General features: G+C 41.2%; 1 protein-coding gene across 1 annotated transcript in view; it reads right to left on the bottom strand.

The window, feature by feature from the left end:
• Positions 1-25,055, bottom strand: part of mgat4a (alpha-1,3-mannosyl-glycoprotein 4-beta-N-acetylglucosaminyltransferase A) — a 32,049-nt gene extending 6,994 nt beyond the window's left edge. Inside the window, exons 1-8 of the mRNA XM_053439502.1 lie at positions 24,076-25,055; positions 11,464-11,631; positions 10,698-10,838; positions 3,285-3,418; positions 3,125-3,171; positions 2,873-2,986; positions 1,578-1,653; positions 819-933 (exon numbers count right to left, since the gene is read on the bottom strand). Coding sequence (XP_053295477.1) covers positions 819-933; positions 1,578-1,653; positions 2,873-2,986; positions 3,125-3,171; positions 3,285-3,418; positions 10,698-10,838; positions 11,464-11,631; positions 24,076-24,169 — 889 coding nt within the window. The 5' untranslated portion in view covers positions 24,170-25,055. The remainder of the gene's footprint in view (positions 1-818; positions 934-1,577; positions 1,654-2,872; positions 2,987-3,124; positions 3,172-3,284; positions 3,419-10,697; positions 10,839-11,463; positions 11,632-24,075) is intronic.
• Between the last annotated feature and the right edge of the window lie 354 nt (positions 25,056-25,409).

Here is a 25,409-nt window from a genome sequence, read left to right as displayed (position 1 = left end):
GATGCTAGAAGCTTATTGAATGTTCCTATTTTACCAGAAGATACTTTTATTGGATATAAGGTGTACATTGTTTAGCAGAAAAGTAAGGGTCAAAATTTGGCAAGATAAATATTTTGTTGAGTTAGGACAAAATCCGCAAAACTGAGGACAAACCCAGGGTTATCAACTCCCCTCAACACTCCCATTGATCACGATTAGTGACAAAAATCCATTTACAAAACTGTAAACGTTCCATTCAGATGAAGGATGATACTGATAAAATACAAAATGTTCAGGAACAACAGACCACGAACAGCTGCATTAAGATAAGCAGAACACTTTTCATATCAAATCATTCATTATATTGACTGTAATGAACTCATCTCGGAACCTGAATCCAGCTTTGTGGATGTTAACTCTTTTCATTTTAATGATACAATTACATTTTAGTACTTACATTTAAACACAGATCCATATACAGGTACAAGTATACCCTAAAGGTATATGTATATATATATATCATGCAAGATAGGTTTTTGTTAATCATTGCCATTTTGGCCGTAAAAGAATAGATATGGATACATTTGGATTTGCTTTATCCGGACCAGTTAACATTACTTTGCAATAACCCGATTTCCATAGAGATTAATAAAATGTCCATATTTTCTTTACTGGCTGCTAAGATCTCTGTCTTTATTCAATAGTACTTGTAATTGTAATACTGATTTAAAAGAATGAGTTGAAAACCAATTTATAGCCTAGGAATTAGCTTCGCACAGATTTTCAGTTGACAGCCTGTGTGGATGCTGAGCAACGATCATCTGCTTAATGGATCATACCAATGAAGCCCAGCTGAGAGAACTCCAGGATCATCCAGTCCTCTGACGACAGCTGCAGGGCAAAGTTCTTCATTGTAGCAAAGTAGTTGGGCTTGGCCACAATGTCGTCCTCCAGCTGAACAAACCGAGGGTCACACAAAAGAAATGTAAGATGGAAATAACCACATTGAATAGTTGGGTTTATTGTTGATGGAAAGGGTGAAAAGCAGGAGGGATACTCCTCTATGTTCACGTGGGGACATGACTCCGAGCTGATCTAAAGGACACTGCTGAGTGCTTACACTATTCTAAAGCAGTAATAGATGTTAGAGGGGCAATACCTCTTCTCTCCAGCTGAGAGCAGATGATGGAATTGACACAGAGATGCAAGATTGACAACACAGTTAAATTCAACCTCTAATAGCTGCTCCTAGAATTTCAATGTTTACGTAAACATTCCCCAATTGAACGTCTACTTAATCTAAGAAGACGGATAAGAGTTATAGATGTCTAAGAGGATTAGGCTGAGAATAAGTGAAACCGACTCCGGTCTGAAAACAAACAACAACAACACTGGCTCTGGAGAAGGCTGTAACAACACACATTTGCTTAAAGTACTCGCTGTGTTTTAATTTGGAAGGACGAGCTTCAGTCTAAGGGCACATCAAAGTTTGCAGAGAAAAGGTTTTCACTCTGATACTTGAGTAATTGTCTACAGAACCTTTCTTAAAATACACTCAATAAGTTGCTATGGGAAAATGTATTATTGTAAGGACATACCTGGACATAATAAACCCCTTTGCTCACAGCGTACATCATGAGGAAGGAATAGTCCAGATTCTGCTTGGTTCTCCATCTAAACAAAGCAGATACAAATCGACAAACATGAAAGCTGAGTCACTGTAAGGTGAAATATTATACCATTGAAAAGCATGTCAAAGTCCCTGCTTCACATACGAAAAGCTAGACTGTGCAAATCTGGTGCTCCAAGGTTTCCTGCATGTTACGACAGCAGACACTATTTGAATCATTTATAAGCCGATGCTGTCACAGTAACGGTTTGAGCTGAAGGATCTGCCCTCGCTGCAGATGAACCAGCTGCTGTTGGCTGAGAGCTGCAGGTGTTCGAGATGCCTCCAGAGAACAGGTGTGAGAGGTGGTACACACACACGTTTGTACCGCTATCCTTATTAGGACTTCACATTGACTTCCATTCATTGTGGACAGCCTGAAACCTAACCGTATTGATTACCAATTCATGCTTAACCCTAACCGTAACCAGGATCTAATTATGACTCTTCGGTTCCCATGAGGCCTACTGATCCTGACAAGGTCAGTGCTTATGCTGGAAAAAGTCCTTAAGGGGAAACAAAAACACACACACTCCAGTCAGGTGACCAGACACCACTAATTTGAATTTGAGGGCAGGTGATGCACATGCACTTCACCTCTACCAGGTGGTTCAGTGTTGCTGCAGTTTCAGCAAAGAGGACATCTTTTAAAACCTTTCATATATTACTGACCTGAGTCCATGCACGAGTGCCCCCACACACACACACAACATTAGTGTGTCCCATGGGCCAATGTTGAACAAGATACAGCTCAGATTAGCATCTGTGCTCACAAACACCCACACACACAAATAGTCCTAAATGCTATTACCCTAGTACATACTGTAAGTAGGCAGCACAAACTGCACCATAAGCAGACTCCTAATGAAGCCCGCAGTTAGCACACTATAAAGAGAAGGTAAGCGCAGAAGATAACGAGAGCGAGCACTACAGAGAGAAAGAGATAGAGGGTGCTGCTGCTGATGACCTTGATCCGACTTTGAAAAATGCCTGTGGAATACCAAGTACCCGAGCAGCCTCTGTAAAAATCTCTCGCTCGCTCGTTCACTCCCACATCCCCCTGACTCATCTTCTACTTATTTTTCTACAGCTCTCCTGCATTTCATTTCTCCCAGGGCTGGTTGCTCTAGATTTCGATAATGATTTCTATCACATTTAGCATAATTAAATGTCAGCACTGAACACACTGATAACACAGACGTCTTGGCGAAGTGAACTGCTTACTTGACTCTCTCTCTGGAGTCTCCAAATGTCTCCTTGAGGTTGGTAAGCTCAGGGTAATAGGTGGCCGGAGGGGAAATCACCTCCAGCAAGCCTGAACTCAGCTCTGTAGAAAACCTGAGGAAAGAGAGTCACTGGTGATTTCAACATGTCGAACAGAGATACACACTTTTCTCTAAATCAGGGTCTTTTTCACTCATTCAAAACAATTCCATCTTTTTGTGGGTCTGGCAGAAGGCAGAGAAATGTACTCACTCTTTCTCCAGGACAGCAACTACGCTGTGAACGTAGTCCACGTCAGTCTGCAGAGATCAACCAGGAGTAGTTTAGACACGTTGACCCCTTATTATCAATTTAGTTCACTGTGTAAAAGAATCATGTAATGACACATACAGTTTGGATTATGGGATCTCACCTCCCCAACAAAGACAATAATAACACAGTCAAGTTTCTCCTCTGGTGACAGCTTGTCTATTAGCGAACGCAGCGTCTCTGACAGATAAGACTTCACCTTCCGCTTCACTGTGGGAATCCCCATCACCATGGTAACTGAGAAAAAGAGAGATAAGCATGTGATGAGAATCAGGAATGGATGGCTATTTTAATCAAGTGGATCCGAAACCAAATTATCTTTTTGTCGGACACCAACAGATTACACCAGCCTAGATCAAGAGCAGAAGTTTTGGCCATTAGTCTGTAACGCAGCTGCACTAATATGCTGCATGTTCTTTAGTTGAATCTTACACAATCTTATAATTGTAATTAATAAAAGAATCAACAATTTTTATTATAGGGTTATTGTTTAATAACAGGCATTAACAGAAGATTATCCTTTACTCTGAGATCAGCGACATGTTGTTAAATGTGTGTGAGCTAAAGGAAGTTGGACAGACTAAAGCAACAGAGAGCGATGAACAGAGAACATCAGACCCCTATAATTTGAAAACGATACGATATTATTGATTAAAAAAATATATATAAAAGTGTCCAGAACCAAAACTGGTTAAATGTTGTACCAACTCCCAAAGGTACAGTTTGTTCACCAATTTTAGCACCTGACAAATGCATAAATCGAAATTGAAAACACCCAATCGCGCAATGTCAGAGAAAGTTGATCAAGATCCCCCCCCAATAATTAATTGGTTCTTCCCTAACCTATACTGCATCCTTCCAACAACCTATGTGAAAAACTGTAGTTTTTGCAGCATCTTGCTTGCAAATAAATCAGCCAACAAACTGTATATGAAAATGTATAACGTCCACCAAGGAAGTAATCCCCACGTCTGAGCTAAAGGAGAGAGACGGAGCAGAGAGCAGACTAGTCGGGTGACACAGCGGCGAGACATGGAAAGAGGAAAAGAGAGTCTATTGTCATCTTCTTATTGCCCCTATTGTGTGAGGCTTGGAGCGGCAACACAGACGGCCTCTTCTTTATGATGGAGAGACTTCCCCCGAAGCTACACGAGACTAGGAGAAGTACAATGGACTGTTACCAACACAAATCCAGTTCATTGTGCTCAGAAGACTACAAGGATCACTTTCACCAGGGTAAAGAGAGAGTGAGAGGATGAGATAACAGACAGCATAAACAGGGGTGGAGATGCAAATGTGACAAGGAGCAACTTGTTTGACCATCCGTCAGCGTTTAAAAGAAAATAAGTCAAGACAGCAGCATGCAATTGCTTAATAATTTGTGTACTGTATTTTTCATATTGAGCTTTCTCTGCTATACATTTGCTCTTAACTGAATTCATATCCTTGTGCCAAAATCTACAGAAGGAAGCTTTGGGTAATGCTTGTTTTCATACCAGAGAAATTAAAGCAAGTTCAAGTTTTGTCTAATGGAAGCAGCTTATATTTGGCTCTATGGGGGATTGTTATGATTATGAAACACACAAACCGAGGCTAATGTGTGCGTGTTGGTGTGTGTGTACGGTTTAAAAAGGGAAAAGCTGCTAATTGAGGGGGTTGCGAGGGTGCAAGGGGCCTCAACAAAGGCACAAAACAAAAACTTGAGGTGCAGAATGAGGGTGCTGTGCAGTGGACATGAGAAAAGGGTGCAATCCTCCGGAGTGATCTGTGCAGCGTGGAGAATCCGTCCCAGTTTTGCTTTGTGTTTCTCACACTGAGCTCCGTGTTGTATAGCGACACCCACCACCACCACCACCAAGAAAGTAGGTCGAGGATGAAAGGAGAATGTCGGAGGAAGGAAAAGAGACCGAGAGTGACAGAGTAAGGGACGGTGCAAGACAGTGAGTGAGTGATAACGCATGTATGCGCAGCTGGAGCCGGACTGCCCCTCCCCGTGTCCATAGATCAGTCTGCCCGCTTCGCTCAATCAATGAAAGAAGTGATTTGGCATGGCATTCCATATAAAAGAAGCAAGTGTTCGACTGGGTCTTTATGCTTTCAATGGGCAGCCGAATATTTCCAGCTCGACTTGTTGCATTATTTAAGATTAGGTCTAGGTCACCGCTCCCTACCATACTGCTCTCAAACGCACAATCTATCCGTAACAAAATAGACGAACTGGAATCATGGGCAAAGTTCGAACGGGAAATTGGAGAATCGTGTCTACTTGCTTTCACGGAAACATGGCTCAACGACTCAGACCGGGACGAGGACTTGACACTAACTGGGTTTGGAAGCCCAATTCGTCTAGACAGGTCACCGGAGACAACTGGGAAAAGCCGTGGAGGAGGAGTGTGTTTCTACGTCAACAAGAGGTACTGCAACACCGTTAAAATCAGGGAGAGGATATGTACCGCTGACTTAGTACTGCTTTCGATCTCACTCCGCCCGTTCTATCTCCCTCGGGAGTTTCAACAACTATTCTACACGGTTGTCTACATTCACCCGCGAGCCAACGCGTCAGCTGCTGCCCAGCTGATCGCTGACACAACACACAAACTGGACGAAATTTGCCCCGACGCACCCAAATTCATCCTGGGGGATTTTAATAAATGTGACTTGGGTAGAACTTTGAGAACATATGAACAATATGTAACTTGCAGCACAACACAGAAAAACACCACTATTGACCTTTGCTATGGGTCAATAGGTGGAGCTTACCGTTCCATACCCATGCCTGCCCTAGGGGCCTCTTATCACAACAGTTTTTACCTCATGCCAGTGTATAAACCGTCCTTCTTGCGCTTAGAACACAAGGAGAGAACGGTGAAAATGTGGTCGGAGGACAGTATTTCCTCTCTCCAAGCATGTTTTGAGTGCACTGACTGGGACTGTTTCCAGGATAGCACAGATAATATTGACGAACTAGCAGATACTGTTTCATCATATATTACATTCTGTGTCGACTCAGTCATCCCAACCAGGATCTCTGTCCATTACCCAAATAATAAACCATGGGTTACTAAAGAACTTAAATCAGTGATAAATAAGAAAAAGAGGACATTTTACACTGGGGACCCTTGGGAGAAAAAAGCTGTCTCCAAGGAAGTGAAAAAAGAGATTAGGAAGGCCAAAATGAAATATAGAGAGAAGGTTGAAGAACGGTATAGTGGGGGGGATCTTAGAGCTGCATGGAGGGGAATTAAGTCAATGGCATCCATAAATCAGTGTTCTAGTGAATCCTGGCAGCCAATAACTGTTAAAGGTATTGATGTCCCTGATTTGTCAAATGCTTTTAATATGTTTTACTCACGTTTTGAATCATCTGATTTCTCTGAGAACATTTCTATGTGGAGGGACTCTCTTGTCCCTCACAATGACATTGTGATAGCCCAGGAAGTAGTAACAACTCTGTTTAAGAGAGTTAATATTATGAAAGCTGCAGGCCCTGATGCTGTTTGCGGACGCACACTGCGTTACTGTGCTGACCAGCTCAGTGTGGTATTCACTCCACTCTTTAATATGTGTGCTAAGCAAGGACAGATACCTCAGATATGGAAGAGGTCCACTATAATACCACTAGCGAAATCAAAAAATCCCCAAGAGCTAAAAGACTTCAGACCAGTAGCACTTACATCCTTAGCGATGAAGATTTTGAGAAAATTATTAAGGATGACATCATGTCCCTGGTCAGTGGTAAACTTGACCCATTGCAGTTTGCTTATCAAACTGGGAAAGGTGTAGATGATGCAAAACTCTTCCTTTTAGACACAATGTATAAACATTTAGAAAAGCCTGGATCTCATGCTAGATTGTTATTTGCAGACTTTTCTTCTGCTTTCAATAAGATGCAGCCACATATTTTAATTGAGAGACTAGCTGCTGAGTTTGAGTTACCCCATCAGATACTGTTGTTGCTTTTAAACTTCTTAACAGACAGAACTCAGAGGGTCTCTGTGAATGGACACTTGTCCCAGGCCATTACCTCGAATACTGGTTCACCTCAAGGGTGCGTACTCTCACCCCTGTTGTTCATTTTGTACACAGATAGCTGTAGGTCCTCTCAACAGGGAAGTTATCTAGCTAAATTCTCGGACGACACTGCGTTGCTGTCCCTTTTCCAAGGTCCACATTGCAGCCATGGCCTTGCTTTGACATCGTTTGTTAATTGGTGTGATAACAACTTCTTAGATCTAAATATAGAAAAAACAAAGGAGCTAGTCATAGATTTTAGGAAAGTGAAGGGAGCGCTCAAACCAAGTATCATCCATGGGGAGGAAGTCCAACTTGTGGACACCTACAAATATCTAGGCACAGTATTTGATAACCAGCTTAAATTCCATACAAATACAGAGGTAATTGTTAAAAAGGGACAACAAAGAGTTCACCTGTTGAGAATGCTGAACTCTTTCAGTGTCTCTAAAGTTATTTTGAGAATTTTTTACCAATCTTTCATTGAGAGTCTTTTAACTTTTTCCTTTATATGCTGGACTAACAGTCTGTCAGTTAAAGACATGAATAGTTTAAATAAAATTGTGAAGATCTGCTCTAAGATCACTGGCATCCAGCTCAAGAGCATAAGTTCATTGTGGAACAAACAAGCAGTCCAGAAAGCCAAATGCATTATCAGTCAGCCTGACCATGTCCTCAGTAAAGAATTTAAACTAATGCCTTCAGGGCGGCGCTACTGTTCAATCAGGACAAGAACAATGAGGTACTCCCACTCTTTTATCCCTGCAACCATCAGGTTACTAAATGATGACAAAAGTAAGGAGTAGGTGGAGAGCACACCAGTGTTGCTGGGGGTTTCCGGGGGCAGGGTGGTTGTTACTGACGCGCTGAAATGAATTGTGAGTTAAATGTGTGTGTTGGACTGCCTTTGATATATGTTTTTGTCTACCTCCTATTGCTATTTATTGTATTTATTAAGTAATCTATTATGTGAGACTGGAAACTGTGAACGAAATTGCCCATTTTGGGATAAATAAAGTTTTCTAATCTAATCTAATCTAATCTAGTGTCAAGACAGGAACTGACATCACTAGATACATTTTTGTAAATTACAATCTAAACAAGGTTGAATTAAATTCAATAAACATAATTAATTCAATGACATAGAAAATCTTTTTAGAGCATTCAGATGATTCCTCGCTGTCATTAGCCAATTCTCATCATGTCTATTAACAGGATTACACAAACACTACAAAACTAATTCCTACCAAACTTGGGTGAGGGTTGAAGCCTGCGCCTGGGAAGACCCTATCAAATGTTGGTGCAGATGTGGATAAAGGGGCAAATACAACAATTTTCTTTCTCTTTCTTTCTTTATACATTTAACAATTTCATAAAAATAAAAGCAAATCAAGTGCTAGACTGATCTTGTTGAATGAGATCACAACATCGGCCATTCGAACTGACTAAGTTTTCAGTAGAATCAAAAGGTTGCCATGTTGAACACTTCGCTCAAAGAACAATAACAAAGCAGATATAAGGTTTAAGTACTTTCAATTGATAGTGTATCTGTTAAGCAATACTGATTTACAGACATAATCTCACACAGATGCACAAAATATTTCTCTCTGTAAATCCGTATTGCTTATAAAGAAAATGTTGGCAGCGTGATTAACAGCAGTGAGTGGGACGCTCCTGAGGGATGATATTCTTGTCACTGCACAGGCCACATCTACTGGAGAGCAGAGAAACCTGAGGGATTTCATGAAACTTCACGTGTCAGGCCTTTGCAATAAGAAGAAAAAGAAGCTGCTTGCACCACTTGAGCAGAAACAACACTCTCCACACTTAGGCCAACAGAAGAGTCAATCATGACTGTTAAAGGGAATTCGAAACTGGAGAGAGAAGGGCATGAGTAGAGATATATTAAAGCTTGTGGCATGCTGGTCAAAACAAACAAATGCTTGTGTGTAATTGAAGTTATTTAGTAACCAGAGTATTGACAGTGCAAAGGGGCATAAGTTGGTAGATAGACGACTTCCTGAAGACTGTCTGATTGAAACTAGCAGGGCTGCGCTCGCAATTATACTCGTATTGACTTGGGATTTATCCAGGCCCAACTCCAACCATGTCAGTAAAACAGTCTCTCTGATGATTTTTGAGCACGCGGTACTACAGTTTGAAAGTAGAGTGTCTGAGCTGTTTTTCCTCATAATACTTGTTAATTTTTAAAGTTGGATCATGGCCTAATTTGCTCAGCTATAAAATCAGGAGAATGTCAGATATGCTTAGACCAGCAGAGGAAAAAAACAAGAGACTATGAAAAACAATTAGCAGCGGAAAACAGGGAAAGATTAAAGTCACTGTTTGGGCCTCGAGCCGAAAGTTGCCAGTGGCCTGTCAAGTATGTCATGTGGCATCCACACGGATGACAGGGCTAAAATAGCCTCTGTGCTGGTTGTGCTACCACTTCCTGCTTGTACACCCAGTATAACTGTGAATGCAATCAGCACAACTTACAGAACCCAAGGGCGGTAAGTAGGTGAGAACAACAGACTTTTATCAGTGGCTAGACTTTTTTTCTTTGATTTCTAAAAGGAAGCCAAAAAGTCTCCTGAAAGCTCGACAGCAGTGACTTGGAAAGAAGGCAACAATGGCCCCTGCATTTTTCTGGTTTCCCGTGGGAATACCTTGCACTCATTAGTCAAACAGGCCACGGGCCAGGGACAAAAAACTCCTATTTGTGCCCAACTTGTCCCTCAGTTTTTTCCTCCAACTTGTCTAGACGGTTTCCCCCCTCTGTCGCTGTCATTAGGAATGAGCTGGATACACCATTCGAGCCGTTGCCACCATTAAAGTCACCTCCCTCACGTCCCAGATCCACTCCATGTATCACACCAACAATGCCAGATAAATAATCCTCTTAAAAATGGGGGCGAATAGAGAAGAGGGAAACAGGAGTGAAATAATCCATATAAAACAACTTCGACAGGACGCATTGCACTTATTAAAAATGTGGTTGCTGTGAAGTTATCATGGGGAATTTCTGGTTTTACTTTAGTAAACTTTGTGTGACTGTTTTTTTGTTTTTAAAGAGTATTTTCAATCAAATTAAAAGAGAAGAAAAAACAAGAGAAAGGCATTTAAAACAAGAGCAAGACCATGTAAGCAAAAATATAGTAGGATAGAGAAACAGATACAAGATATAAACATTATTTAATAAATAATTTGCTAATTAAATAGGGGATCATACTGTACATGCACTACAGTTCATCTTCAACTCTGCCAGTGTTCATCAGTAAGATAGTGTTGGAAACCTCAGTCCAGGGGGGATGAATGCTGTTAACTAGTTCCCTGAGTGCAAACTTGTTGAGACTAGATTCTTATCCTTAATGAGTAATAAGGATCTCTGGGGGTCTGAGTGCGTTTGTGTAGGAAGAGCATGCATATTCAGGAAAGAAGGCCTCTCATAAACCAGGGGCCTTCCTGTTCTACACAACTTGCAGTGTATGTATAAGCTTCTCACCTCCCGTGCGGCCAAGACCAACCTGCACGGCTGGGTGCAGGCTCCCCTCATTGTTGAGAAGGTGAGGCATGTGGTGGTAGATATTTGGCACCTGGAGCTGTTTCCTATTTGAGAGCTCCTTCAGTAGTTTCTGCGTCTCATCTGAAATGGTAAATGGCTTTGTATTTATATAGCGCTTTTCTAGTCTTGATGACCACTCAAAGCGTTTTACAGTACAGTTCTACATTCACCCATTCACAAACACATTCATACAGTGCATCTATTCGCAGCACTTTGTTATTCTATAGGGGGACATTCAGGGTTCAGCATCTTGCCCAAGGACACTTCGGCATGCAGATGGGTCGGACTGGGGATCGAACTGCCGACCTTCAGGTTGGAGGACGACCACTCTACCCGTCAACCAAATCCACCCAGAAATAGGTCACAGAAACATGAGTTCAGCGGTGCTGCTGAGTTTTTAAATTACCACCTGTTGACACTAATGTGCACAGGTAGGACATTGATGCTATAACTACAGAATGAATCCAATATTTATTATTCACTGAGGGACTCGTAGAAGAGTTATTTTTGTTATTTCTTCATTAGTTCCGATATAACGGTATACATGTACTGTATATGTTTTGGATTTTACAACAGGTCATCCAAGGACCAATTCCGCTTCAGTATATGATGGACACAAATTACTGAATCAGCTCTGATGTTAACTCAACAGTGTAAAACCTTGGTTAGAGTTAATGAGTCAGATGTTTTTGTATGTGTTTGTTACCTGAAAAGTTTGTGAGAGCATCTTTGCTGCTGTTAGTCTCGGCGATTGCGCGTCTGAACTGCTCAAGAATGTTGTTGAGCTCAGACGAGCGCTGCAGCGTCCTGTGCTCTGCCACACGAAGGCGCTCTTTCAGAGCATGGAACTCCCGCTGATATGCTGTCAGCTTTTCTGTAAGAGGAATAAAAGGAAAGTTGGTAGCATTAGCAGGAGAAGTTAGGTTACAAAGTGCTCAATTTCACAATGATCTTTTTTGCAACCTATCCAAAAACGAATCACTTTGTGCCTGGACAACGGCCTAGTTATCCGTTCTGTTGGATCAAATTTGCACAATTTTGCACCTTAAAAGGCAGATTCATGGTTCTGCGTGAAAGCTACCTCATAGGTACGCACGTAGCCTACGCATGGGGCCTACGCCGTTGTGAGCATTCGTAGTTGTGCATTGGTGTTTGTGCATCGCTCTTCAATTACACCACCGAAATGCTAGTGGCCGTGGAGCCAAAACGCTCGTGACCATAGAGTTTCTATGTCACTGTGTTGAGTTTCTCTGGCTTCTCAAGTTACTTCAGAACAATGGCAAGCGTTATCGTGTTTGAGTTGAAGCAGATAGATGTACAAGAGCAATTACTTTTTCTGAAAGAACTGCAAAGAATAAAAGAAGGACGTCGGAGGAGATTGTCTGTATGACCATTAAACCGAAAGAGGCTAAGCAGGAGATTCCGGAAATACTGCCAGAAATGTGATTCTACCAAGCGGACCAACCATAGCTCTTGCGGTCTGCGTCGCCTCGATGCGTGGTTACATTTCTGGGGAGGCACACATTAGGGTACAGCGTAGGGTTCTGCTACGTTGGAGTTACAGCGTAGATTCGAAACAGAAGCATGACTTTGGTTGAACACTTTTTTATTGTTATTATTGAGTTAGTCTTTTGGAAGTCAGTGTTGTAGTAATGTTGAATAAGCACACATTCACACATGCGAGCTGTAAAGACAGTAAAACGTGTACTACAGTTTGAAATGAAGTAGTCTGGATGTATAGAGCAAGTGAAGCTGCAAAGGAAACAGAGACAGATACTTTTTAAATCGCCCCAAAAAGGATTTCCGGGATTCTACACGAAAACTTTTGAGGTTGAGAAGATCTTTATCAGGAAACAGAAGTTGAGCGGTTGATGTATGAGTTTGAAAGTAGTGGCCGGGAAATTCTTTGAAAAGGAGAGTAGCTGTGGTTTGTTGGAGGGCCAAGATCAGATGTTCTACATAAGCTATAAACGTCACACTGAGTCAATCTTACTCACTATCTAATTTGCTGAGGCTTTTACGCTACATTCTCCTTGTGTCGGTTTTCTCTTATTTTAAAGGAATGTCCCCTGCCTGACTGTTTTGGTGCTTTGTGAAAGCTTTTGAAAAGTGCTGTTTGAATAAAGTTTACGGACAGTAATATTTTTGGAGATGATGAGACATGGAGATGATAGTTAACTAAAGCCAAGAAAAAATGAGGCATTGATTAATGTCTTTGATCTTTCTCACCGACCTTCCTTTGGTCAAATTGACAAAGCACCAACGCCAAGCACAACCGTCTACAAACCAATCAAGCAAGAATCAATGTCAAGAGAAGGTTGACTAAGCCCTTGTCGGTGATGACAACAGGACAAACATGTCATACTAAGTTATTTTGTATGCCTCCTAGTCTGCAATGTGAAAACAAGACTAACCGGATCAACTGTAGATCCTGTAACAAAGACATGACCTTTAGGGTGAGGGTTAGGCATTTAGTTTAATATGCCAATGAGGGTCCTTACTAAAATAGCTGTACAAATGTGTGTGTGAGAGAGAGAGCGAGAATGAGTTAGATGGGGTTGTGGGTTTGGCCAGTGTCTGATCTTCCACTTCTGGTAGATGTATTGTGCCCTTACAGAGAGCTGTTAACGATAACAAATCCCAGACTCCCCTTTATCTTCCCCTTCCATCACTTCCTCTGACTGAGCTTATTGTCCATCAACCCCTGCCCCTGCTCCCCTTTTTCCCAGAACCATGTTGTCCTTCATGAATGCTGATCCCTGAGACACACAGACAGATGCTGTCCTTTGGTTCAAACCTTGAAAATAGGGCAACTTAAACCAAAACCAAGACTTTCATTATCATGACAGTCACTTTGATTGTTGAAACTCCAGTCCTGTTGAGATGAAACCAAGCCTGTAATCCTACTGTGTAAAAGAAACTAGAGACACAGAGCACCAGAGAAGAGAAACAGGAAATAGATAAGGTTTCTGGTTAGCTCAGTTTCTAAGATGCATGAACATTAGGTGATGAAACTTGTATGTCACATTGCGTGACACATTGTCTTCCAGGGAAGTTCCACTCCCGTGACCTGAGCACTGTGTAAAAGCTCATGCGTGTTGGTCAGTGTATCCATAAGTCTCTTAGCATTTAAAGGTAAATGTAACTTTACTCTCTGTCACAATTTTTCATAACCGTTCAAAACAATAGAACCATGACCTCACATGAATGCTCAATTTCCAGACAGGTTTATATGGTGAATTTACTCTGCTGGTGTACAAGCTACTCGACTGCATGGTTGCACGAATGCATTAAACAATTAAACCTACCTGAGGTCTGGTGTACATCCATTCAATGTCATTATTCTTCTCTGCTCTCGAGAACCATGAGTAATGGGGGAAGGGCTAAGTGGTTATCCTCTTCCTCTGGGCTTGAAAACCTCTCCTCTCCTTCCATCTGCATCCACTCGCTTTTTTTTTTTAACATTGTCTTATTCTTCCTTTCTTATTTCATACCATTTAAAATATTTTTTGTGTCTTATATGTGTATAACTTTCTGCTCTTCCATTCTGGCATTTGCCTTTCTCTGCTTGTCCCCTGGTTTCCATACACCCATATCCTCCCACTCTCCTGTGATATTTTGCCTTGACGTGCCATCCTTGATTCCTCATCTCATTTAATTTGATTAGTAATGGAGGTACATAGGAGGGCTGAGGAGTTGAATATATATTGGACACTCAATAAATAGCACACATTCGCTTAAACTGCTTTCAGACATCTGGACATTTTCCTAAAAGTTTCGTGAGGAGCTGCTGGTAAAAATTTAAATGCCTGAGCCAGTTGCTCCTGAGATTCTTTTTTTTGTGCCAGCCCCCTAGTATAATGTCCAGAGAATGCCTGAGTGAGAATGCCAATGTGAGAATCCAGCAGGAAAATGTCCACTAAATTCACAGCAAACAAGTGTTGATGTTTGCAACACGCAACTGCTGTGAGCTTGAAGAATACAAATATCTCAGGATGAAAAAGTGGTGTTATATGTATGCAAAAGACGATGACAAAATTGAAAAGACAACAAGATTGAAGAGCTTTTGGTGATGAGAACTAAATGCTGTGATTTCCTCAGGGAAATATATACGTCATGTCCTGCCTTCTGCATATTCTTCAAAACGTCTCACCCAACTGGTCAAAAATTTTTTCCTTATGTGGTATCAGCACAGTTTTTGGTACATTGTGTGTGAGAAAAATATTTGTGACTTCTCTTTTGACTTTTTAGTTTGGTGCATGGCCCATTCATTGACATGAAACAGGCAGCCATAGATGGAAATCAAGACACTTTGGCTTCACTTATGACAAGCAGTTATATGTCAATCTTTATATACAGTCTACGTATTTGTTCTGTCATTGTGCTTATTCACTTTGACCTCAGTCGTAAAACGTAAATATCTCAAGACTCGATCTGGGGCTGACAGAAAATTCTGGCTTGGACATGTACCTCTCCAAACTCTCACACAGTTTAAGAGAGGACAAGGATGATATTGGTGCTTAAAAATTCAGATTTTTTAAAGATTTGTATCAGTCAATCCATCCGCTCATTAAAGCCCTCGTTGGGATCTTGTCCTTGACCTCACTCTAGTTCGCTGATGCAGGATGCTGACTGTGGCTTCATGAGTGCTGATGAGGGGCTGGTGCAGTTTATGTTCGCATGAGTGAGAAAACAACACAACATAATATGAAGATGTGCTTTTTGGAAGAAAGTTCTACTTTTACCAGCACACGTAAATCCCCCATTCCCTGGTCGACATTATTTCAAATCATCCAGTTTCTAGGAAGCAGAATTCAAACTAGATCAACTACTATTCTGCTCATCAGGGTACAAACCCTGACATGAACTGTATAAAACTGTCAAAGCAGAACAAAGAATTTCAGAATAGCTGAGGTTTGTCATGTGACCTTCCAACCACAAGCCTTGCATTTGTGAAGCTTGTAACTGTGACTATAATCTATCATATTCAGTTTTCTTGAACATTTAGATTTTACAATTTTTCTTTGAAAACAGCTAAATGAATTTTCTATTTATGTGATAAACTATTTTGGCCCAAGTTAACTTAAAATTCCAGTCTATTATTAAATGCTCTTTATTTAAACTGGGAATCAAGAATTTAACAATAAGTAAAATTTTATAAATTTCAATCTCTCCATAATGTCTACATTACAATGCAGCAATGTATCTCAAAAGCACATATACCATTATTACCTCAATAAGGTCATGTCTTTGTCCGTGTTAGTTGTTTTTGGAGGTTTGTCAGTTTGCAAATTATGCAAAATCTACAGGGCGGATTACCATGAAACTAGGTGGAAGGACGTGGTATGAGTCAGGAAAGAACCCATTACATTTTTGCGAGGAATCCAGATTAGGTATTTTTCTCAATTTCTTAAACATGGACGTTTTTCGAATTTTTTGAGCATTTCTCAGCGAGTCATTTATAGACTTTGAAAAAAGTGTTAAAACCTTATCAGATTCGAAAGTCCTTTGACCAGTTTGAGTTCCTAAAAAAGGTGCATCATCATTTTACCTTTTCTAGTGGACAGATTTCCACTTTTGAGACCTAGAAAGAAGATGCACATGCATGCAAAACATGTCCATATTATGTATTATGCATGTATGATGCCCTCAAGCAGTGCACCTGCTTCATTCATGGATCTACACTGCAGCTGCTGTGTGCAACCCAACGAATTTAACCAGGCTGTTATCTCTTAAGTAGGACAAATGGTGCAACACATGAACTTGACATTAATAGGACAAAACCCAGAAATGGATATAGTACGTTTGTGTTTTGGCAGTGGTGGTGGGGGATTCAAAAGTTCACATACGACATTAGGTCCATCAGTCACGTTAAAATTACAAACTGCAAGTTACCGAGGTCAACAACACTGTGCTGTTTCACTCGATATCCACTGGACAAAAGAGATCAATCGCGTTCACAAAAGTTAAACATTTCTGGTTCAACGGTAGGCATAACCACTTGTGAAAACAAAGAAAGCATAACACACGTAAATAACAAAATATCACTGCACACACAAACTTAGTAGTAGTATTGATTTTTTGTTTTTTTTCCATAAAGAGCAGAGCAAGTCGATCTAAGAGTAGGATAGTGATACTCCCTGAAGAGTTTTCTGTAGTTTGCAAAAAGAGAAAATATACACCTTTATCCTATACTGTCCTTTTTTCTCTTTGAAACACCCCCCAACCCTTTCTCTTCACCTTTAAAATAGTTGCAGTTTAACTGTATCAAAATCCTCCAGACTTACCCTTTTTGCACCTTTGCACCCTTCGCAGAGATCCAACCCAGTTTCTTAATTTAGCTTCATCACTATGGGTGCTTTGTTTTTCCCCTGCCTTCCACCTACTCTTCTTCCTATACTTTGGCTGTAAGTCCTGAAAAAATCCTGCAGCCTGCTGTCTGACAGCAATCAGCTGAAGGCATGGCCCCACTCTGCTCACTTCCACTCATCTGCCTTCACTTGGCTACTGAAAGGCTTTGATTAGCCAGAACTATCACTCTTTGTTTGGAATTCTCCACTTTGAGGAATGTCACCATCAATTGTTTAAGATATCCAATGGGGTCTGACACTCTGGGTCCATCTCTCTCTCTCTCTTCTCCCGTCTTTGCCACCCATCTCTCCTCTCATCCTCATTTTTGTCAGCTCACCCCAACCGGTCAAGGCAGATGTCCACCCAGACAGAGTATTGTTCTGTTTCCTTCCAGATAATCCACAGACGTGAGGGTTTATAACACAGAAACTTCTGAGAAAGCTTTGTTGGAAACTGTTTGGAAAGAGGCAGGTGCTTTGAAAAAATACATGTCAGGTGATTGGATGAAGCTGACAAGGTTCTGTCTGTCAAGGTCGCTCATGCCAGTTGTGAGAGTAGTAAAACAAAAAAACATATGTTCATCGATGAAAGCCTGCAGTACCATTCTTTGCTCTTCTTTTGAAGAATACATACTCTCTGCTTCTGATATAGCTGATGCCATAGCAGCCCCTATGCTATCCTCTTTAGGAGCCACCATTGTTGCCAAATAATCATGTCCTGCTGTTGGTACGCTTAAGGCACATCCATAACTGCTAGTTATTCCTCCTTCATAAGACGCTGATTGGTCCAAAACCATGTGGTTGGGCCACAAGTGAATAGACAGGAGCCTAGCAAGATGGATTCTCACTTGTGAAACATCCAGCTGCCCAATAAGGTTACTTGGCACTGGTTTCAGTATAAAATTAATTATTCAATCTGCCTTTAAACTAAATTCTAAACCCCACAAATCTACATTGCCCAAAAGATTAACATAATGAAAACTAGGGATGGGCGTTCGATTAAATTGTCTTCGTCGATCGTCGGGAGAGTTAATGACGAATTTTCGATTAATCATTAATATTTTCAAGTTAAAAAATTCACTATTTATAAGCTACATTAAAATGCAGTGAAAAACAATGTGTGTTTCCTCATTGAGATCTTTATTACAAGATGAACAAAATATGCGCTGCCGTAATCTTAAGCAGCGGAGCCGACAGCTAGAAGCCGGTGCTACTAAACACAACTGACCCTCGTTTTTTTTCTCTCCAAAATAAAATAATAATAATTTAAAAAAACATAATGTTAACAACAACTGCAAATATATAATACTTAGGTCTGACAGGTTTTGCCAAATGTAATTCAAAACTATCAAACAAGGTACCGAGTCGAGAAAGCTTCATAAAAATAACCAGTAACTCACATACAACTTCAGCACCAGCCTACGGATTTGTGTTGAGACAGATGAGCATGTTAAACTGCTCTGGGGTCAGACGCGAACGCGAACGCAGCCTGGTGACCGTCAGTCCAGCCGCCGAAAAACCCGCTCTGAGGGGACTGACGTCGCCGTGATACACAGGTAGCTCCGTGCTAACTTGGCTAGCCTGGCCGCGGCTCCGGTGTTTGCACTACCCCTCGTCCGTGTCAGACAACGCAGGCTCCTTGTCTCCTCCAGTCTCTGGGATAGCTTCGCAGTGTTGGAAGTGAACCAAGTCATTTTTTAACTCAAAATGGTCCCACGCAACACTTCGCCGTGACCTCTTCATGTTTACTTTGGAAATGGAACTACACGGTAACTCGCAGCCAGTCGCAGGTAACTGAGTAGGACTGTGGCATTTTTTTCAAACACTGCCCCCCGTGGTCAAATGTGTAATTAGCGAATTTCTCGATGAAAAAATTATTTCATCGACGAAATTCTTAATGATCAATTAATCGATCGTCGATTAATTATGCCCATCCCTAATGAAAACATCATCTCCCCATATCAGCACGGGTTTGTGTCAACTGCCAAAGTATTCACAAATTCCGGTCGATAATATCTGGCCCTGAATTTGTAAACTGTGACAATGCTTATAAGTATGCATGTCCACTTTCGCAGAGACAAACTAATGGGTACAGAGATGTCCCAGTATATTCAGGGAGCGTATGCCACAGATTAATCAACAGGGAACCATTAGAGCCAAACAATCACCATCTCTCCTCCCTGACACTGAGGAGGAATTGTGAGCTATCTGGGAATTTTGTCCAGAAGTAAAGAGGCAACAATTGCATATGAGTGAATAGATGACTGAATAGATCGATGAATGAATGATTGAATGAATGAAGGAATAAATGGTGCCCTGGGATTAAGGAAGTTCACAGAAGCACGAGAAAGGGACCTACGATGATTGCTAACTCGTTAACAGATGAGGACGCCTGTTCGGCAAAGCAAGGACTGTCTGGGATAAAGGGGTGTGTGTGTGTGTCAGCACTCTTTTCTCTCATATCATACAGCTTACCTCAGGCTCTTCTCAGCCTCGGTTCTACAGATTTGGCCTTTCTACTCACTTCTTCTTTACAAACCACTTAGGATTTGTTTGGCAGACTGCCCTACCTCGCAGTACACACAAACTAAATGAATGGGCGCGCACACACACACACAGAATGTCCGAGCTACATTCTTACTAATAAACCGTATATGTGGCCTACCAGCATCTATCTGTCTGTCTGCCTATTTATCCCCTTCACTGAAATCACTTTTGCTATTTTTAGTCCTTTGTGTTGGAAATTATGTCATCATGGAAGAAAACCACAGCCTTAAAACCAGCGGAAGGGAGATGCATGGGCTCAAGGAAGGCAATGAGGAAGCCACATTTGCAAAAGGGAAGAGTGGGATTTTTTTGCGCTCTGTAACTGTTAACTCTTACCCTTCTTCCACAAGTGCAAGCCAGTGCTTGATCTAGAACCAGTTCTTTGTATTTCAACAGCCATAGAACTGCCTTTCTTCCACAAAAAACTGGTTTGACTCTGGCACCAACAAATCGCTGACTCTAGAACAAGGAACCACTTATGCTGGGCACTAGATTGTTAACCAACAAGACCAACCAGGCAAATAATTACGGCTTGTGTCCTGAATAGTCTGCAAAGAAGATTGAATATTTTCAAGTATCAATGCCAAAGCAAAGCAGCAATTGGCCTGTGGAGTTGACAATCTTTGCAAAGGCAGCAGCAACACTTGAAAAAGACGATGTCGTTCCATATTGTGTGATTGAAGTCAGTGCTAGTGTTGCTGGGAATTCAGAGACATATAGAATTGAATCGCATCACATCTTTGGAGTCTTTTAAATGTGTGGCACCAGATATTTGTATTCTTTTTGTTTTCTTTTTTCAGTTTTGCATCCATCTTATGTTTTAAATGTGTGTCTGTGTAATGTAACTAATCAGTTCCTATTGTGAACCACATGCACTTCTTTCCACCTACTCTACAATCATTAATATCACAAATACAAACACAGAACTTCATCAAGAAGCAATGCTCAGTTAAGGCTAAGTGTATTGATAATATATTCCAAAAATATTGCTACATCAATATTTTGTCCCATTCTAAACTAAAGCCCCAGCGTTATTATTGATATTATGTTAGCATTGTTGGGGTCTACTTGAGTCACAACGAGGGAGATACCAGAGAGAAGCCTCATGCTTGGGGATAGGGCAGACTCTGACAGAGAAGTACACACTCTGGAGAGTCATTCAACATTGAGTGTTTAGACAGCTGACTGGCACAGCTCTCATTCACAGCAGTCAAGTGACTGGGGACAAGACAGACTATCGAAAGCAATGAGTTGAAAAAACATAAAAAATAACTTTGCTCAGGATTACCTCTCTACCCCATGAAAACCTAAAAGCAATGGTGTCCTAACATAGTCATGATCTTAAAGGGATAGTTCACCCTAAAGCGAGTTCTCTCTGATCTCGCAATATGTTCGCAACTTGTCGCTTATGTTGTCATGTGCCCCTTGAACACAGCTCCGGGCTTAGGATAACAGTGGATATTTAGGCTAAAAACATCATATAAATTACACCGTTTCGAGTTCGATTTGAATGTCGAGGGATTATGGACACTCGGATCACGCCACAGAAGCAGTATGGAGGCATTTTAAATATTTTTACATTTGAGAAAGTAGTCCCCAGTTACTTCAATTGTTTTGAATTTGGCTGCAACGCTGTTTAACGCTGGAAATCCAAAAGCGTTTTGTGGACTCAAATACTTCACCCACCTTCCATCGGCATAGTGGTGAGTAGATAATGGGGAATTAAAATGTTGGGGTAAACTATTCCTTTAATGCAAATTAATTTCCTGTGTACAACTACTCAAACTTGAATTAAATGTTTCCTTATCCTGGAAGTCTCAATGCCGGAGGCCAAGTAAACACCAAACACCCACACTAGGCAGCATAGACAGGAGAAGCCATCTACAACTGCAGGGAGAAACTTTAGAGGATGTAAAACAGCCTCATATGTTATAAAAAATTAGAAAAGTGCATAAAAACATCTCAAGTTAGGACAAGAAACAACACAAGCCAGAGGCAGGGAGCCAGAGAGTTGGTGCAGTAAACGCTGAATTATATGAATAAAACTTGTAATGTTTTGATGCATTTAAAGCCCCACAGATGAAGGCAATACAACGATTACAGTTTTATGTTCACTAAGAATAATGCATGAAAATACATGCTGAGGATTTAACTGATACTGTAATAAATATTCGGCTGAAGGGAAATTTAAGAAATTCTTCGAAAGCATTTGCAACAAAAAATGAAAGGAGACAGAACAGATTTTAGTTCAGTATTATCTCACTGTATCTGTTTTGTGTCCCCCCCTTACCCCATCAAGGATAACAAATACAAAATAAGACAGTCCAATGTAATTAATGCAGCCCAGAGGATGTGGCACCAGTCAATACTCCAGCTTTATATAAAACAAGGAGAGCTCTTTGTTACAGCTCACACCTGGTTTGCCCCAAGAAAATAAATATTTGTCACACTCTGTGAACTGAAGTCAACCTTCGATTGAACAAATAGTATTTCGGTTTTCAATAATATGTTGCCCAATGCACTGCAGCTTAATAAAACAAACTATAGTAAATATACAAACAATAAACAGATTAAAGAATATTTAAAATACAAAGCAGCATTATAGAGCAATGCTGAAAAAAAGAGTAACACATTAAGAAGCATAGTGACCATTATTTCCACACAAAATCCATTCATCAAAGAAACTAGTTGCATAACAGTAACGAGAAGGGCACTACTCCACCAAGGCTAATGCTATATCTGTTAGAGAGAATTAGAACAAATCCTAGGTCCGCCCCCTTAATTAAATCCACTCCAAAAGTTACTCATACTGCATCCTTCTACCAAGTTTCAAGAAAACTGGTTCAGTAGTTCTTGTGTAATCCTGCCTTCAGACAAACAGTAATGTTAACATAACCTCCTTGGGGTTATTCACGAGCAAATACAAAAAATATTGCAACACTATCACAACACAAAAAATGTGTGGTAAACACAAGAAATAGACAAATACCACTTGTCAATTTGTTCAAAATGATTGATTTTGGGAGATATTTGGCTAATACTGTAATACTGACGTTTTGCATCAACACTTTATTCCGTGCATATGTGGTCATGCTGGAAAATTGGCCTTCAAGCAAAATAAATATGATTGTGTTTTGCATATATTTATTTTTGAGATCCTCATGATTTTTGTCAAGGTTTCAAGGTTCTGGTTTTGTGTGTGACGGCCCACTGTCACACAAAGAAGACATCTCTAACTGTGATGGCTTCACCTGTGGTTTTCCTGTTATGACATGTCAAAATGTGTGCTGTAAATATGGTTAATAGATTATCATTTAATGTACCAGATTGTATCAACGGGTTCACAGTCAGAGCAGAGGGCATTTTCTCTTGACCTTTGCTTATCACACAGTGGACCAGCCTATGTTTGCTTCTTGCTCTAGTTGTGGCACTCAGTGGACAATATATATAGAGGAACACACTTCACAAGCTGATAAACTCAAAAATAAGTAACGACATGAAAAAGCCAGAGCTTGGAGTAACATGTTAAATAAAACAATACGATATACATTTTTTTATATAACTAAATATTTATGTGATCAATTTGGTTCTAGTTATTTTAGCTCTAATGTGGTTAATATGACTGTATTTTTATTTGCATTTTAAGGTTGCAAAGTCGTGTTTTTTCACTTTAATTTGTTTATTCATTTGATTTGGGCAGTGCTCCTTCTTTTGTTGTCCCTACCCAGTTTTACAGGGCACCCTGAAATCAAATACAATTACTTATCTTATGTAAACACAACTGTATATTAATAATCTATTCATGTGCATTGTACATAACATCCAAAGTAACTGTATAAGGACAAACACCCGATACAAACAAGCAGATACCCCACATCAAAATAGTTTACTTTTCTTTTTCATATATTCCTCTCACTTAAGTATTGCTGATGCCTTTTTGACTCCTGCTGCTGTAATACTGCAAATGTCCCCATTGTGGGACTAATAAAGGATTATCTCTAAATGTATTTATTGTTTGGTTGTTCTTTTTGATAAATTTCTTCTCCATTCTGTCTCTGTACCTTAATTCCATATCATAAATGAGGATCAACCCTCAATGATTTTCGAGCACAAATAAAAGGTAGTAAATAAAGATCAGCGAAGCCAAATATTACAACATGTAATCCCTTGCAGCACTACTATGTGAGGAATGCAACATTAGCCAACACAACCCGGAATGGGTGATCGGTGAACAACAGGCAACACCTGCTGTCCTGCGACATGCTGCTGATGTGTTGGACCCACGTCATGCTTCATATGCGTTAACCAGACCCTCATCTAACCCCACATCTTTGCGTATATGTGTGTGTGTGTGTGTGTGTGTGTGTGTGTGTGTGTGTGTGTGTGTGTGTGTGTGTTTGCGTGGGTGACCCTCCATGTACCTTTGCCATTCTGCCACGCTGTGTACCAGGACAGGCTGAGGAAAGACGTGAAGAAAATAATCGCAGTGGCCACAGTTCCATTTCTGAGCCTCATCTCATTTCAGCGATGCCTCTCCTCGGCTGAGTGTCGGGGACCCCCGGAGCTGGTGTCGCCTCCCTCCCTCCAACCTCTCAGCGCCCTGAGGATGTTGACACGGGCGAGGGCTCGGACATATGGGGGCGTCAAATGGGTTTTGAATAAAATAAAATAAAAAGAAGCTCCAGGCAGCAGGAGTGGGAGCACGGAGGGAAGAGGGGAGGTGCTCGGCTGTACCCTGGTAGTCGGTGTGTCTGCTCCGGTCGTTGTCCGGAGGGCACTCGCGGGCTCCTCCCGTGCCGTCCTCCAACGATCAGTCACGAGTCAACCGCTTTCCTTGACAACTCGGCTCGCATGGTGGGTTGAGGCAGAACAAGCTAGCTGCCCACATAACCCATCGTGGGTCTGTTTTTTCTCACAGCCAGTCGTTAGCTACAAGTTCCGCGGAGGAAGCATTTCGAGTGTGTGACGGCTGATCCTCCGGGATAGGCTGTTCCGGCTCTGACGGCGTCCCGCTGGCTACGCCTCAAATCACGCTCAAGACTCCGCCACGACTGGCAACAGATGGATACAAATAAATAAAAGCAGCGTGTTTGCTAACTAGCTCAACCTCGTGTTGTTCTCCTCCACATATAATTGCTAACTTCCACCGGCCATGCTAGGGGCTCGACCCGTCGACTGACTGCGCCACAGCCCGTGTGAGCTAGTTAGCTGCGGAGCTAGCGTGAAGTTGAAAACGCCGGGGTCCGTCCCTCAACCTGCCCGTTACCAAAACAAAAGCAGCCGTGGGGAGGAAGCGGGGATTGTCGTCGCTGGTCCCCGAAGGATGATTCTACATTTCGAGCTCTTCCGCTTCGGTCGACACGCGTCACAACATGACTTAGTACCAAGAAACTGCGTTGAAACGTCCACATTTACGTTTTCACTAAATTAACTGAATAGCGGCTTTCACCTTCCAGGAGCTATGAGCATGGTTTCCGGTAAGAACTTTCAAAATAAAACAGTTACATCTGGATTAACTGCACAGAACCAGGATCCAAAACTGCAAATGTAGTTTTACATCATTTAACTCGTGTCTATATCCGTCAGACATTTGAACCAGTGAGGTACAATATCAGCTACAACAGGAATCTCCACAAGAATATAGAGTAGCAAGCGAAAAAGTATGGATCGTCAATCCATCAAAGCCAAAACCTGGATTTAAACTGTATATATTTGCACATATCGTTAGTGTCATATATATGGCATAAATATATAT

The sequence above is a fragment of the Pleuronectes platessa genome, chromosome 14 (assembly GCF_947347685.1).
Source record: "Pleuronectes platessa chromosome 14, fPlePla1.1, whole genome shotgun sequence".
In the NCBI taxonomy this organism is placed as follows: Eukaryota; Metazoa; Chordata; class Actinopteri; order Pleuronectiformes; family Pleuronectidae; genus Pleuronectes; species Pleuronectes platessa.
Note: the sequence above shows the minus strand (reverse complement) of the source record. Positions and strands in the feature narration are given on the sequence as shown.